The sequence below is a fragment of the Phascolarctos cinereus genome, unplaced genomic scaffold, assembly GCF_003287225.1.
Source record: "Phascolarctos cinereus isolate Bilbo 61053 unplaced genomic scaffold, phaCin_HiC Scaffold_4;HRSCAF=312, whole genome shotgun sequence".
NCBI classification, from domain to species: Eukaryota; Metazoa; Chordata; class Mammalia; order Diprotodontia; family Phascolarctidae; genus Phascolarctos; species Phascolarctos cinereus.
Genome location: NW_027555847.1, coordinates 347805494 through 347820070, shown reverse-complemented (window position 1 = coordinate 347820070; position 14577 = coordinate 347805494). Strand labels below are relative to the sequence as shown.

At 35.7% G+C, this 14577-nt stretch overlaps 1 protein-coding gene across 2 annotated transcripts in view; it reads left to right on the top strand.

Moving 5' to 3' along the window:
- The window catches only part of NNT (nicotinamide nucleotide transhydrogenase), a 132564-nt gene that overhangs the window by 66991 nt on the left and 50996 nt on the right, over positions 1–14577 (top strand). For both annotated transcript variants that reach the window (XM_020996674.2, XM_020996667.1), the window contains exons 13-17: positions 92–237; positions 5710–5905; positions 7437–7670; positions 8907–9067; positions 12107–12286. In XM_020996674.2, the coding sequence (XP_020852333.1) occupies positions 92–237; positions 5710–5905; positions 7437–7670; positions 8907–9067; positions 12107–12286 (917 nt within the window). The remainder of the gene's footprint in view (positions 1–91; positions 238–5709; positions 5906–7436; positions 7671–8906; positions 9068–12106; positions 12287–14577) is intronic.

Genomic DNA, 14577 nt, shown 5'->3' with positions numbered 1-14577 from the left:
TAAAATAGAAATACCATATCACCTATTTAAATAGCTATCTTCTTCAGTGAAACCATTTCTTTAATTTTCAAATTTTATTTACTTTGATCAGGTGGTTTCCTGGTGACCCAGAGGATGTTGGACATGTTCAAACGTCCGACTGATCCCCCTGAATACAATTACTTGTATCTGCTCCCAGGTGGTACCTTTGTTGGGGGTTACTTAGCTTCCCTCTATGGTGGCTACAACATTGAACAGGTAAGGGGGCCGATTCACTTTTTTTCAGCAATATGTATGTTTTTTCTTTCCAGTTAAATCTTGCATTTGGGAGTATGCAACCATCTGTTGAACCAATCAAAGCAATAAAGCTGGAGGTGTTTTGGTAGAGTAGAAAGAACAATAGGGCTAAGAGTCACAGAACTATTCTTGGCCCTGCCATTAATTAATTGTATACCAGGGGTATACAGGGGTAAGCCACTTATCTTTCTTGGTCTAAGTTTTCCCATTTGTAAATGGAGCATGATAGTTTTGTTGTTGTTTAGTCATTTTCAATCCTGTCTGACTCTTTGTAATCCCTGTTGGGGTTTTCTTGACAAAGATACTAGAGTGCTTTACCATTTCCTTCTTAGATCATTTTACAGATGAGGAAACTGAGGTTAAATGACTTGCCCAGGGTCAGACAGCAAGTAAGAGTCTAGGCCACATTTGAACTCAGGAAGTTGAGTCTTTCTGATGCCAGGTCCCTCATTCTTTCCATTGTGCTACCTAGCTGCCCTTCTAGCATCATTATTGTGACAGAAGAAGAAAATGGATGAATTTTTTTTTTAAATAAGAGTTTTTGGGGCAGGTAGGTGGTGCAGTGGATAGAGCACTGGTCTTGGATTCAGAAGGACCTGAGTTCAAAACCAGCCTCAGACATATAGCACTTACTAGCTGTGTGACCCAGGGCAAGTCACTTAACCCCATTGCCCAGCCCCCCCTCCCCAAATGAGAGTTTTTTACAAGTGTATTTATTATTTTTTAAATGCCAGGCATTTGAATTAGAATTGCCTTTTCTTTTCTGTAGCAAACCTTGGCCATTTCTCTTAACATTTTGGCCATTCAGTGTGATGATCATTTATTATGTGTTTATTATATGCATGATGCTATCCTTGCTACTCTTGCTGCTAAAAAAGCTCATTGTCGTCATCATCATCATCATCATCATCATCGTCATAGCTAGCATTTATAAAATGCTTCATAAATATTATTTCACTTTATCCTCACCACCACCCTGGGAGGTAGGTACTGTTATTATTTTCATCTTGTAGATGAGGAAATTGAGGCACAGAGAAGTTACATGACTTGCTCAGGGTCACATATCTAGTAAGTATCTGACACTGAATTTGAACTCAGTTCTTTCTGACTCTAAGCCCAGTGGTCTGTCCACTGTGCCACCTAGCTTATGCTAGAGTACTGATGTCCATTTTAAAGTAGGTGGACTTTTTTTAAAGTAACAGTTTCATAAAAAAACCAAAGTAGACCCAGAGTTAGGCACACTCTGGATAGATTTAAATAAGATCCTTAAATCTAGTCTTAATCTTCCGTCTATTCGTCACATATCTTATATGTACCTATTTATTTTAATATTGTTTCACCCTATAGACTGTAAGCTTTTGAGATTTATATATATTTCACATGTCAGATTTTTTTGGATGTATTGATTATTTTTATAGATTATTTTTCTCTTTTTTAAAAAAATTCTTTGCTATTGGGATGGCTGTCTGAGAGGGGAGAAGGGAAGGAATTCAAGGGGAAATCAAGTCAATGTAAAAACAAAAGATAGAAGTAAAATTAAAAAAAAAAGAATATAATCTACTTGATGATAGGGACTGTTTTTGAGTTCTCTTTGTATTGATAGATTTCAGTTTTGAGTAAATGGCCAAGCCAGGATTTGAACTGAGGTTAAGTTCAAAATTGTAATCTGTCAATATTTAAAAATATTTTTGTGCTTAGAAAAAGGGAAGGAAGATCTTAGGGGAAAAAATGCGGTCCTGATCTTCATATCCCTCTTCCAGGGTGGAACGGTGATGAAAGTGACTCACTTGTTGAAATGAGAAAATGTGCCATAGTGAATGGAAAGCAATAATAAACCATTATAAAGGTTTACTTGATGACTGTTGACAATACAGATCTCTATTTGGGCTTGGTGATCTATATGAAACTTTTAAACTGTGACCTTTATAGAAATCAGCTCATGGCACAGTCATGGTAGCATTTTATTTAATATTCACTTAGAGTTGCAAAGCTACCTAGGATTGGTGTGATGCCTTAATGTGGACATAGAGTCTGTTGGAGAAGCCATGTTGTCTTAAAAACCTCACATTTTACGTATTGTTTTAAATGTTTCTATTCTCATTTAAATTTCAATATAGTAAGAAAAAGTTTATAAATGTGAAAGGAGGCATAGGGCAATGAATAGAGACCTGGTTTTGGTGTGGAGTGCCTGGGTTTGAATCTGTGCCCTATCACTTAGCTACTTGTATGACCTTAGGTAAATCACTAAACATCTGTGCGATTGTTTCCTTTAAAATGATTGGTTTGGACTGGATCAGAGGTGTCAAACATGCATTGCTGAACCAGATTTAAATGTAATTTGAAAATATTTAACGTAATAAATATAAATAAAATAAAACATAATAGTGTTAATCTGTGGTTTTCTAAGTCAATATGTGGCCCCTCAGGATACTTACATATGGTTTAGTGGACCTCCTCTCTATGTGAGTTTGACACAACTGGACCAGAACACCTCTACAATCCATTCCAGAGCTAAATATATGATGTTTTAACTCTTTTTCTATATCAACAAATTTCTTCAAATAAATCGTCTGACTTGAGTTAAATTGCTAGGCCTTCTTTGTATGGAATATCATGTTCTGGTTTTTTTTTCTACATTTAATTTGTTTTAATTTAATTTACATTTAATTTCATTCTTTTCTCAATTACATGTATTCAAAATTTCTAACATTCTTTTTTTTTTTAAATTTTGAGTTCTGACTTCTCCCTTCCTCCAACTCCTCCCCCACCCATTGAGAAGGCAGGCAATTTGATACAGATTATATATGTGCAGTCATGCAAAACATTTCCATATGAGCCTTGTTGCAAAAGAAAATGAAGACCAAAAACAACAGCCCAAGAATAACAAAGTAAAAAAAGCATGCTCCAGTCTCTATTCAGACTCCATCAGTTCTTTCTTTGGAAGTGCATAGCCTTTTTCATTGTAAATGCTTCAGAATTGTCTTGGGTCAGTGTATTGCTGATAATAGTTAAGTCATTTACAGTTGATCATTGTACGGTACTGCAGTTACTGTGTACAGTGTTCTCCTGGTTCTGCTTATTTCATTTTGCATCAGTTCATATAAGTCTTTCTAGGTTTTTCAGAGAGCATCCCACTTATGATTTCTTATAGCACAATAGTTTTCCATTATAACCACATACCGCAACTTGTTCAGCCATTCCCCAGTTGATGGACATCTGTCAATTTTCAATTCTTTGCCACCACTAAAAGAGCTGCTGTAAATATTTTTGTACATTTAGGTACTTCTCTTTTTTTGTTTATCTCTTTGGTATTCAGACTTAGTAGTGCTATTGCTGGATCACTGATATACAGAATTTTATAACCCCTTTGGGTATAGTTCCAAATTGCTCTCCAGAATGGTTGAATCAGTTCACAACTCTAGCAGTGCATTAGTGTCCCAATTTTCCCCACACCCACTGCAGCATTTATCATTTTCCTTTTCTGTCATATTATCCAATCTGATAGGTGTGAGGTGGTACCTCAGAGTTATTTTAATTTGCATTTCCCTAATCAATAGTGATTTAAAACATTTTTTCATAGAATTGTAGATAACTTTGATTTCTTAATCTCAAAACTGCCTGTTCATATCCTTTGACCATGTATGAATTGGGAAATGACTCATTCTTACAAATTTGATTCATCTCTCTATATATCTGAGAAATAAGGCCTTTTTCAGAGAAAGTTGCTATAAAATCCTCTCCCCCCCGTTTTCTTTTTGCTTTCTAGTTTTGGCTGTATTAGTTTTGTTTGTGTAAAACCTTTTTAATTTGATGCTATCAAAATTATCCATTTTACATCTTGTAATGCTCTCTGTCTCTTGTTCATAAATTCTTCCCTTTTCCACATATCTGACACCTAGTTAAAATATTCCATATCATATTCTTTTAAAAAATAGTTTATTTTTTAATTTTTAAGTTAACTTTTATTAATCTGTCGTCACCACTACTATCCCCTCCCTTACCCGTTGAATGACTAAAACAATCCAAAGATAAAACCTAGCAAAACAATTTTCACATTAGCCATGTCTGAAAACATATGTCTCTTTCTTCATGTTACATTCTCTATATTGCACTGTTACATTCTGTATATCAGGAAGTGAAGATATGTTTCATTTTTATTCTTTTGGACTTGTAACTCATCATTGCATTGATCAGAGTTCTAAAGTCTTTCAAAGTTTTTTTTTGTAATGCTGTTATCATTGTATAAATTCATCTCTTAGTTATACTCATTTCACCCTTCATCAGTTCATAAAGACATTCCCAATTTCCTCTGAAATGGTCCATTTCATCACTTCTTGTGCTAATATTCTATTACATTGTGATAACATTCTGTTACATTCCCAATAGGAGGACTTTTCCCTTAGTTTTCCAATTTTAGCTACCATCAGAAGAGCTGGTAAAATATTTTTATACCTAGAGATCCTTGTAGTATCATGTTCTTAAAGGGATTTCCATTTTCACTTTGTAATACCCTGCCCACACCATGCCATTTATCCTTTTCTGTTTGTGCTGAATATTTCACAAAAGTCTGGCTGTTGCGTTTCTTGCCAAGGACAATAATGAACTATTTTACTACTAGATGATTGGACATTTTATGTACTAATTCTTCTAGCATCTACCTTTCCCTCCCTTCCCCCGACTACTACATCCCTTACCTAGGGAGATCTGAGCTAATATTTTCAGGTGCTTTTGAGATAGTATTATGCCATCTGCATCTTTGGATGTAGTACCTCACTGAAATTTTTGTTTCTTTATGCTTAGTATGTCCAAGATCAGAAATATATGACACATATTTGCCTAGTAAAATAAACTTTCTTTTAAAAACACAGTTTTTTAGGAAATTAAATGCTTTATAGGATTTTTTTGCACCTCTCTTTAGTAGTCATGAGGTAGGTGGTGCAGTGAACAAAGTGATGGGTCTGGACTCAGGAAGACCAGAATTCAAGTCTGGCTTCAGATATTTATTAGCTGCGTTACCCTAGGCAAGTCACTTAATCTGTCTGCCTTAGTTTCCTAAACAATAAAATGGAGATTATAATGGCATTTACTTCCCAGGGTTGTTGTGAGAATCAGTGAGATGTTTGTAAAATGCTTAACATGGTATATAGCAGGCACTTAATAAATGTTTATTTCCTCTCTCTCTCATCCTCTTTTCCTTCCTTCTTTATTTTTTCTTCCCTCTCTCTCACTCTTTCTTTCCCTTCCTATACTGAAAAATAGAACAAATTCTTTAAAAATGAGGAAAAAAATCCTTGGAATGCTTTCTCTCTCAATCATTTTGGTTAAGATTAAAATCTGGCCTTGGAGACTTATGACTTCTCAAGAGCAACTGTCTCTTATCTAAAAAATGAAAAGTTCTGATAATATAATCTTTTTTTCCCTCTCTTTTAAAAGATGATGTATCTGGGCTCAGGTCTGTGTTGTGTTGGTGCCCTGGCTGGTCTTTCCACACAAGGAACTGCTCGTCTTGGAAATGCCTTGGGCATGATTGGTGTTGCTGGAGGTTTGGCAGCCACTCTGGGAAGTCTTAATCCGAATCCAGAATTATTAGCTCAGATGTCTGGGGCAATGACTCTGGGTGGCACCATTGGTAAGCAGTGAGATGTAAAAACTGAAGAGATCACAACCTTTAAAAATGAGAGCTACTAAAGAGGGTATTTTTTTTTTGCACATATGATATTACATTTAGAGAGGCACCAGATGTGAGCTTTATGCTTTTAGCTTTTTGTGGGATTTCTTCATAGGTCTGTGAATCTGGAATTTTTGGATTTTGCCTTTGTGAGGAAGCCTATAATAGCCAACATCCCAAAGTCCCATGATTAGGGAGTACTTCTAGATCTCTGAAGGCACATTCCATCCCTGCCCCGTGCTACTGTTTGACCACCCTGGGAGGACATTTAAAATTATTGGTCTAGAAAGTTCCCAGGGCAAATAGGCTTCAGTGGTCTTCCCCAGGGTCCATAAAAAATAAGGCAAATACTGTATCTGTTAAGAAAAATGTAGGCTTGTACTTTACTCTGCTTAGTGAACTGATCATAGGGTAGACTACTACAGCACTTGTTTAATTATACTAGGCTTAAATCTTATTCTGCTGCAGAAATGCAGCCAGGATGAAAATTAACCTCTAGCTACAAGCTGGCAGTGGTTTTAAAGTGCTGTTTTAATGTATTTGTTCCTATATAATCATTTTTAAAAAACAAGTCTAGATATTAATATATTTATCCAACATAGACCTTAATTTTTTTTTGGTAGGACAACATGTTTTATTTTTATCATTTCATATACCACGTGCTGGGGATTACATGTTTATTTTTGTCACAGGCTGCTTTTGGCCCCTGTGTATGGGATAGTCACAGTCTCTTGAAGGACAACTGAAGGAATGGTTCTTGAATGGGCAGTCACATGGGACAGATTTGCTACTGGTCCAGTGTGGAAATTTGATTATCGTGAGTACTAATATTAGTACTGCATAAACTGTGCCATACTGTACCAGTAGATGTTCTGTTCCATTACTTTGCCTGTTCCTAGCTGTGTATTTCTTTCCAGATACTATCTCCAACCTGGAAACCAAGGTCCCTGTAGACTCCATCTGTCTGCTCTGTGGGTGGGTGATAGTGGGAGCTGAACAAGGGTTTAGAGGGAAGTATGGAATCGTAACAAGTGTGGAGAGGATGATGCTGATGTTCTAGATTAGGCTAGGGGACAAGTAGGAATTGAAGGGAAAAGGAGAAAAGCACATGCAAAGTGAGAAAAGGGCATGGCAAAAAGACAATATGGACAAAAGAGTGTTGTGGCCTGGATTCTATTTCTGAGATGCTCTGATGAGAAAATATGTGCAAGAGTGTACCAGAGTGAGGGGCATTCTGGGAAAATGGCAGAGTAGGTCAGAAATTTCTAGGCTGTCCAGATTTCCTCCACAGAGTTAGTCTGCCATGACTTCTTTGGATTCCCCATAGAATGTGTTTCATTTATTGTAGGATGCTCAGTAAATAATTGGTGATTATAAATAATGATGAGTAATTTTAAGTGCTTTTTATGTTTCAATTGTATTTTGTTTTAGTTTGAAAGAGGTCAAGCTTTATTTTTGAATTTTCCCTCTCTTTGTTCTTGGGCCTTCACAGGTTTGATAATTGCTAAGCGTATCCAGATTTCTGATTTACCTCAGTTAGTTGCTGCTTTCCACAGTTTGGTAGGTTTGGCAGCTGTGCTTACTTGTGTAGCAGAATACATGGTCGAGTATCCACACTTTGCAGCGGATCCAGCAGCAAACCTCACCAAGATTGTGGCTTATCTAGGTACTTACATTGGAGGTGTGACTTTTAGCGGCTCACTCATTGCCTATGGAAAATTGCAGGGTAAGTGTTTAAGCTTGGAGGTGAATGTGTTTGTTTTCTTTTTCTTTTTGAATTTTAAGTTCTTTTGAACTTGTTTAAAGTTTTGAAAGTGTCTTAACAAAATTTCTAAAAGCTATTAATGGAGCAGCAGTTATATAATACACAATTACATTTGCATCTTAGAAGATAGCCTATATTCATCCATTATCTTAAGTCTCATGAAGACTTGAAAGGGTTTCTATAAAAAGAATAAGCAAAGAAACGAAAGGTCCCAAAATTTGCCTGAAGTCACAGGTTTTTAAATATCCAAGTTGTTTGTCTCATATTGAGAAGATTAAAAAAAACAAACAACCAAGGTATTACAATCCTTAATGAGAGACCTCTTAGAGAGTCCATCAAGGACCAGAGTCTGCATTTGTCTTTTGATCCTGTTCCTGTAGGATAGAATGGGTGGCAACAGAGGGCACATTTTGGAGTGTTTGTGTGATTGCTGGCCCTCTATGTTCTGTGAAAAAACTAACAAACAAACTAACAAAAAACTTCTACCATAATGGTGCCAAGATGGGAGCATTGGGAACTTCTGAATTCAATCATGAGAATAATAGAAATAGGGAATAAACAGTTTTCAGTGTTGCCTCAAAAAGGCAACTCTCTAGAGATGCTATCTAAACTGCTTTCCAAAATTTGCAATTAAAAAAAAATTCTTTCCTTTTGGTGATCTGTTCATTCAACTTTAGTTCAAAACTTCCACAAAACTTAAAAATCACAAAAGAACCTCAAGCCTGAAACTTTCTCATTCTCTCGCTCAGTCTTTAGCAACAATTAAGCAACAAAGACTCTCCCTGGGCTCCATTGATATAATCAGGGATGCTAGTGGACTAAGAAAGTCTCATTTAAAGATGCAGTATTGAAGTTTTAAATAAACAAAACCACACTTAACTAGTAATGTGTTGGTCATACCAGAGTAAAATTGCTTTTTAAGATTCCAAGACAGTATTACAAAGGGTAAAGAAATGGTTTGTGTTTCTGATCAAAGTAGGGGGAAAAAAACAGAGTTAAGTTAAACCAGACTCTGAATTTTCCCTGCCCCCATCAAAGTTCATTATGAGAAAGTACTTGAATTTCCTTCTGTGTTTCAGTATCCCGTGTCACAGAGTCAACGTTTTCTGAATTTTCTTATGTTAGTTTTACTATATTTTTAAGGGGAATAACGTCTTAGCAAAATTTCTAGATTCTGAAAAACATGTTTGTTTCTAGGAATACTGAAATCTGCCCCTCTCCTCCTACCTGGAAGGCATTTACTCAATCTAGGCTTGTTGACTGCTAGTGCAGGTGGAATAATTCCGTATATGCTTGATCCGAGCTACACGATGGGAATTACCTGTCTGGCTTCTGTGTCTGCCCTCTCAGCCATCATGGTAAGTAAATGGAGGAATGAAATAAGGGCCATTGAAAGTATTCCATAAAACTATATTCTATTCATGTTTTATCTGTTGCATTTTTGATAGGGCTAGTTCAGAATTGTTTATCTTATTTTCTGACCTCATGTGTCATCTCTAAAGGTGTATCATGTCTTTCCTGATTTGAATGTAAATAGCAATTGTTTCTGTTTTGGCCAGAAACCCTAAGGATCTTCCTCTCCCAGATCAATTTTTTTTTTTAAAGAGGACATTCTCTGCCTCTTTTCTTATTAAGCCTTAATCACTAAATGGGCACTGCCTTAGTCAAACTGAGACCTGTTAGCTTGAAAAGGCCAAGGCCTCCCACTGTATCCTGGGTCATCTCCAGTTGTCCTGATCTCCATCTGGCCACTGGACCCAGATGGCTCCAGAGGAGAAAGTGAGGCTGGTGACCTTGCGCTCCCTCACTTAAATCCAATTCACTTGCATGTCATGGCATCACCTCCCTGATGTCATGGACCTCTTGAAAACAGAGGACAAACAGCAAGGAACTTTTAGGTCTCGGGAATCTTTTTGAATTATTTCTTTGAGTCAGTAATGGGGTTTCTATTTCTTGTCAATGTCTCTGATTGATTTGCTGTGAGGTTTATTTGATATAACCCAAATAAAGAACTATCAAATGCTATTGAGATCTTTTATTTGAGGAGGAAAAATGAATTTGAAACAAATATCTTGACTTTGAGCTTCTTGAGAGCCTTTCTTTGTATCCCCTGCACTTTGCACAATGCCTAGCAAATAGTAGGTACTCAATACATTTTTATTGATGGACTGACTGGTTATCATGAAGCATTTATTACACACTGTATTTTCAACTATCAGCTAAATGTATTTTATTTTATTAAAATGCTTTATTTATTTATTTTTTTATTACATTACTGATCTTATGTCTTTTGTGTGGTAAAAGGAATTTGGTAGGATTCTTCTTATTTTTCCAAATACTTTACATAGTATTGGGATTAATTGTTCTTTAAATATTTGGTACAATTTGCTTGTAAAACCATTCTGATATCTTTTGATGTATTTTCCTTTTAATTTTGAGTAAATTATTTATTGTGTAAATTATTCTCCTAGTTCTGTTCACTTTACTTTTCATCAGTTCCTATGTTTTTCCTTAACTTCTCTGAATTATTCAGACTTGTTGCTGTAATGTTCCATTTTATATTATAATTTTTTTCAGCCATTCTCCAACTGGTGGATATCTATTTTGCTTCTGTTTCTTAGTAACTACAAAAAGAGATGCTGTAACTATTTTTGTATGCGTGGGGTTGTTCCCTTTGCCCTTGAGCTCCTTGCAGTGTCTAGCAGTGTTATTACCCTCAAGGAGTTTGCACAGTTTAGTGACTTTTACAAAGGAAGCTGGATTTCCACAACAATTCTAAAGTTGAAGCCATTACCCTATAGGGCATTTAAGATCCAGAAAAGAATTCAGCGATTGCATTGTTTTTCACTAGTTCTGTGTATTTTTTTTTAATTGAATTTAATTGAAGCCCCCAGGAGGGAAATCATTATATTGAGTCCTTAACGGAGATTCAATTTCTTTTTTTTTTCTTGAGATTCAGTTTCTTGTGAAGTCTGTCTAATGCATTTACTCTGAGGTTAACTTAAATGTTTCTCAAAGAAAGAACTATCAAAGGCTTTCTAGATCTTACCTTTGAGAAGAGATGAATTCTGAAAGAATAGCCTGACTGTGAACTCCTTGAGGTCACAGACTATCTTTTGCTTTTCCTTGTGTCCCAGCACTTACCACTGTACCTGGAGCATAGTAGCTGTCTAATAAATTTTTGTTAATTTATTAACTGGTTACCATGAAACATCTATTATATATCTATGAAGGAAGGAAAGGCACCCTGAATAGTCCTGCTATTCCTTTAATCCTTATAAGATACTTCTTAGGATATCCTGAGCTAATTTTTTAAAATTAGCAGGCTCTAAGCTCCTGGAAAGCAGGAACTGTTTCTCACTTTTGAATTATGTTGTATGGGATAGAGAGCTGTCATTAGAGCCAAGAAAACCTGAGTTTAAGTCCTTCCTTAAACACATACTGGTAGTATGACCCTGGGCAAATCCTTTAACTTCTTTGAGTCTTAGGCAACGCTCTGACTATATGTTGCATTGTTAAATAAGGGATTTCCTTATCTGGAAGTTCCAGATAACAATGAAATCACAAAACCAGTCCCTGTCTCCTTGTATCCCGAGTATCTAGCAGACCATCTTGCACATACTTGACTCTTCATAAATGCTAGATTGTTGGATTGAATTGCATGGAGAAGGCCACTAAAATTATCAGTAGTCTGGAAATCTGTGTCATGTGAAGAACAGTCCAAGAACCTGCAGGTGTTTAGTTTGGAAAAGAGGGACTCCGGGAAGGTAGCATAGGACAGGCAGTGGTCTTCAAGCATTTAGAGAGTCCATTCCTGAATGATTTTAGTGATTCATGTATGATTTTAAAATGTCCGACTTCATGGTGTTGGTTAGAACACTTCAAGATTTTAATCATAACTGTTTTTGCTCTTATATTGTCTGAAATTATGATTACCACCCCTGGTCTTTTTGAATTCACTTGAGGCATGCACGATAAATTTTGCTTCAGTGTCTCAAAACACTTCAAGATTTTAATGGTAACTCTATTTCTTATAATGGACTGAATGATGGCCACCTCTTAAAATTTCAAATATATTTTAATTCCTTAGAAATGTAATTATCCATCCATACTGCAAGATAGTATTGTTTATACTGTGAATAAACTGTCTTCAGATTTTAGAAAAGTCATGCATTAAGGTTGATGCTGTTGCTCTGATTTGAGGTATATTTGAGCTATAGGAAAGGATTCAAGTAATTACAGTAGTTTTTGACTAGTTAGATTTGTGTCCTATATTCAGACTAGTAAAGTAAGGTTATTATTTATATGTCCACCTACCAGTATGTTGTTGTTGAGTAAACGGGTTGTCTTAAGTAGCTTCTTGCCTAATTAATTTGTTGTTGCTTTTCCTTTATCAGGGTGTGACTTTAACAGCTGCTATTGGTGGTGCTGACATGCCTGTAGTCATCACTGTATTGAACAGCTACTCAGGATGGGCTCTGTGTGCTGAAGGTTTCCTTCTTAACAACAACTTACTCACTGTTGTGGGTGCTCTGATTGGCTCCTCTGGTGCTATCCTCTCCTACATCATGTGTGTGGTAAGCAAGAAGACAAATATTTGGGGAAAGATATCAAAGTGACATCAAGAATTTGCAGTGTAAAATCAGAACGTCAGTTTTTTTTTCTCTTTAGAGGAAAATCTAATTTTTGGTTTTAAATATGTTTTTCAAAAAATTTAATTAACATCAAGACTGATCTCAAAGAATCAACACATATACTTTGAAAATTCAGTTTTCTTTTGTGATTTTATTTCTTGATGAACAAGGCATTATATTATTGTAAGTCATGGAATTAAATTGAAGTGTTTTCCAAAATAAATTTTATTGCCCAAGTAGGCTGTGATACAAGACAACCATATCAGTGATTAAAGAATAGTGATTTTAATTTTACAAATAATTCAGGAAGGAAAATGACTCATTCTTGTTTCTTCAGTTCTCAATATGAAATATATTTGGGCAGTTCATTTTTAAATCTTAATTTAAATTCAAATTTCTTTATAATTTTTTGGGGAGGCTTGCCATAGATGTGTTATATGAACAGCAAAGACTTCATTGTTATTTTGCCCATAATGTAAAATAATTTAAGGGTTTTGATACTTCAAACTTGTTACAAAGTTTTGTAGAACACAAATGACTTGATTTTGATGGTTGGGTTAGAATTTTCATATTTTTAATATTAACACTTATATCACTTGATTTCTTTTTATTGATGAAGCCTTATGAAGAAGAAATTTCTAATGTTACCTTGTTAAAATTTTTTTTCTGAAAATGGATGTGATCTATTATAAACTAAAACTTTAAACTGATCTTGTTTCTTTGAAAAAATCTTAATGACCAGCAGGGGGCAGCAAATTTGTATTATTAATGTAACCTGACTTGTTAGTTTTAAAAGTTATCTGTTTTTACCTAACTGCTGATATACTAATTTTTCATAGCATGATAGTTCTACCAGTACTAACCTCTGTGCTTCCTGCCTTGATGTCTCTTTAAAGAAAAGTATATCCGTGACCTTTATATTTGTCAATGGCATTTCTCACATAACTTCTCTGAACCTTTCCTCTTCTATTCTTCTTAGTTTATATAATAATCAGACAATCTTATCCTGTAGGATAATTGTAAGGAATCTGTAGCACAGCTATTCTGCAGTGGCTTCTGAAACAATTGTGAGAAGCCATTCTTGCTGAATATATATTTTTTTCATTGGCTATCTCCTGACATCTCTTTCTCTCCTTTTCTTCCTTTAATTCTGATATTCCTATTTCTTTTGTTTTCTTTCAATACCAAGTCTTCGATATACCCATTCATTGGGATAAAAGTGTCCCATTTGAACCCTTAAGTGAGAATATAAATGTAACATTAGCTAAAATCACTCCAATATTCTATCTCTGGTAGTATTACCAATTTGCGATAATTTGTTTTTAAATTAAAATATATTTTAATTTAATTCTTAATGTAAAATTTGTTTCCTGCTCAGTTTTACTGAATTCTGATACTTTTTAGTTGATTTGCTTTGTTTTTTATTTCATATTCTTAGGTGTAAGAAATGACCTTGCTAAGGAGGTGCTTAGCAACACACAGGAGTGAAATTGGCAACCCAGTCAGAAAACCACAATAAAGGCACAGTCTTTATAAGTAATTGTTTAAAAAAAGCTTACACCAAGGAAGAAATGCTTAGGAAAAACAGGCATGTATTGCTTTAAGCAAACCAGATATAGGAAAATTTAGATTATCTTGCATTTAAAAAAATCATCTATATGTGTATGTGTATGTATACCCACACATATATATATGTATGTGTGTATACCCACACATATGTGCACACACAGACAGTTCTTGCTTTACATAAATTCGAATTAGGAAAATTCAACTTCCTGGTGCTGGCCAAGGCTCCAGTTCTGGCTTTTCTTGGTAGGTGGTGGCAGCAGAAATGGTGGTGGAGGCCTCAAAGATACAGCCCTGGGGACCTCTGTTTAGGCTACAGTGCCCCGACACTGAAGCCTATCTGACTTCAGGGACCTCAGGGCTGCAGAGGGGGTGAGGTCCTCATGAAGCCCCACGAGAGGAGGTGATTTCGCAGAATGGTCCTTAAGTGAGAACTGTCTGTATATTGGAGACTAGGTCTCTCTATCTTGCTTAGACAGGAACAGGAAGTACATCTACCATTCATGGGCCCAATCCCACTGCTGATAGGTCTGGAAGCTTTAACATACTCCATTTCTGACCTGGACTAGTTGATCTTTCCTTAGGCAGCCTCATAGCCCCCTGCTTTCAGGTCTCACATATCGGTTCTGGACTTAGTGTGGTCACTCAGTCAGCTTTAGCTCTCATGC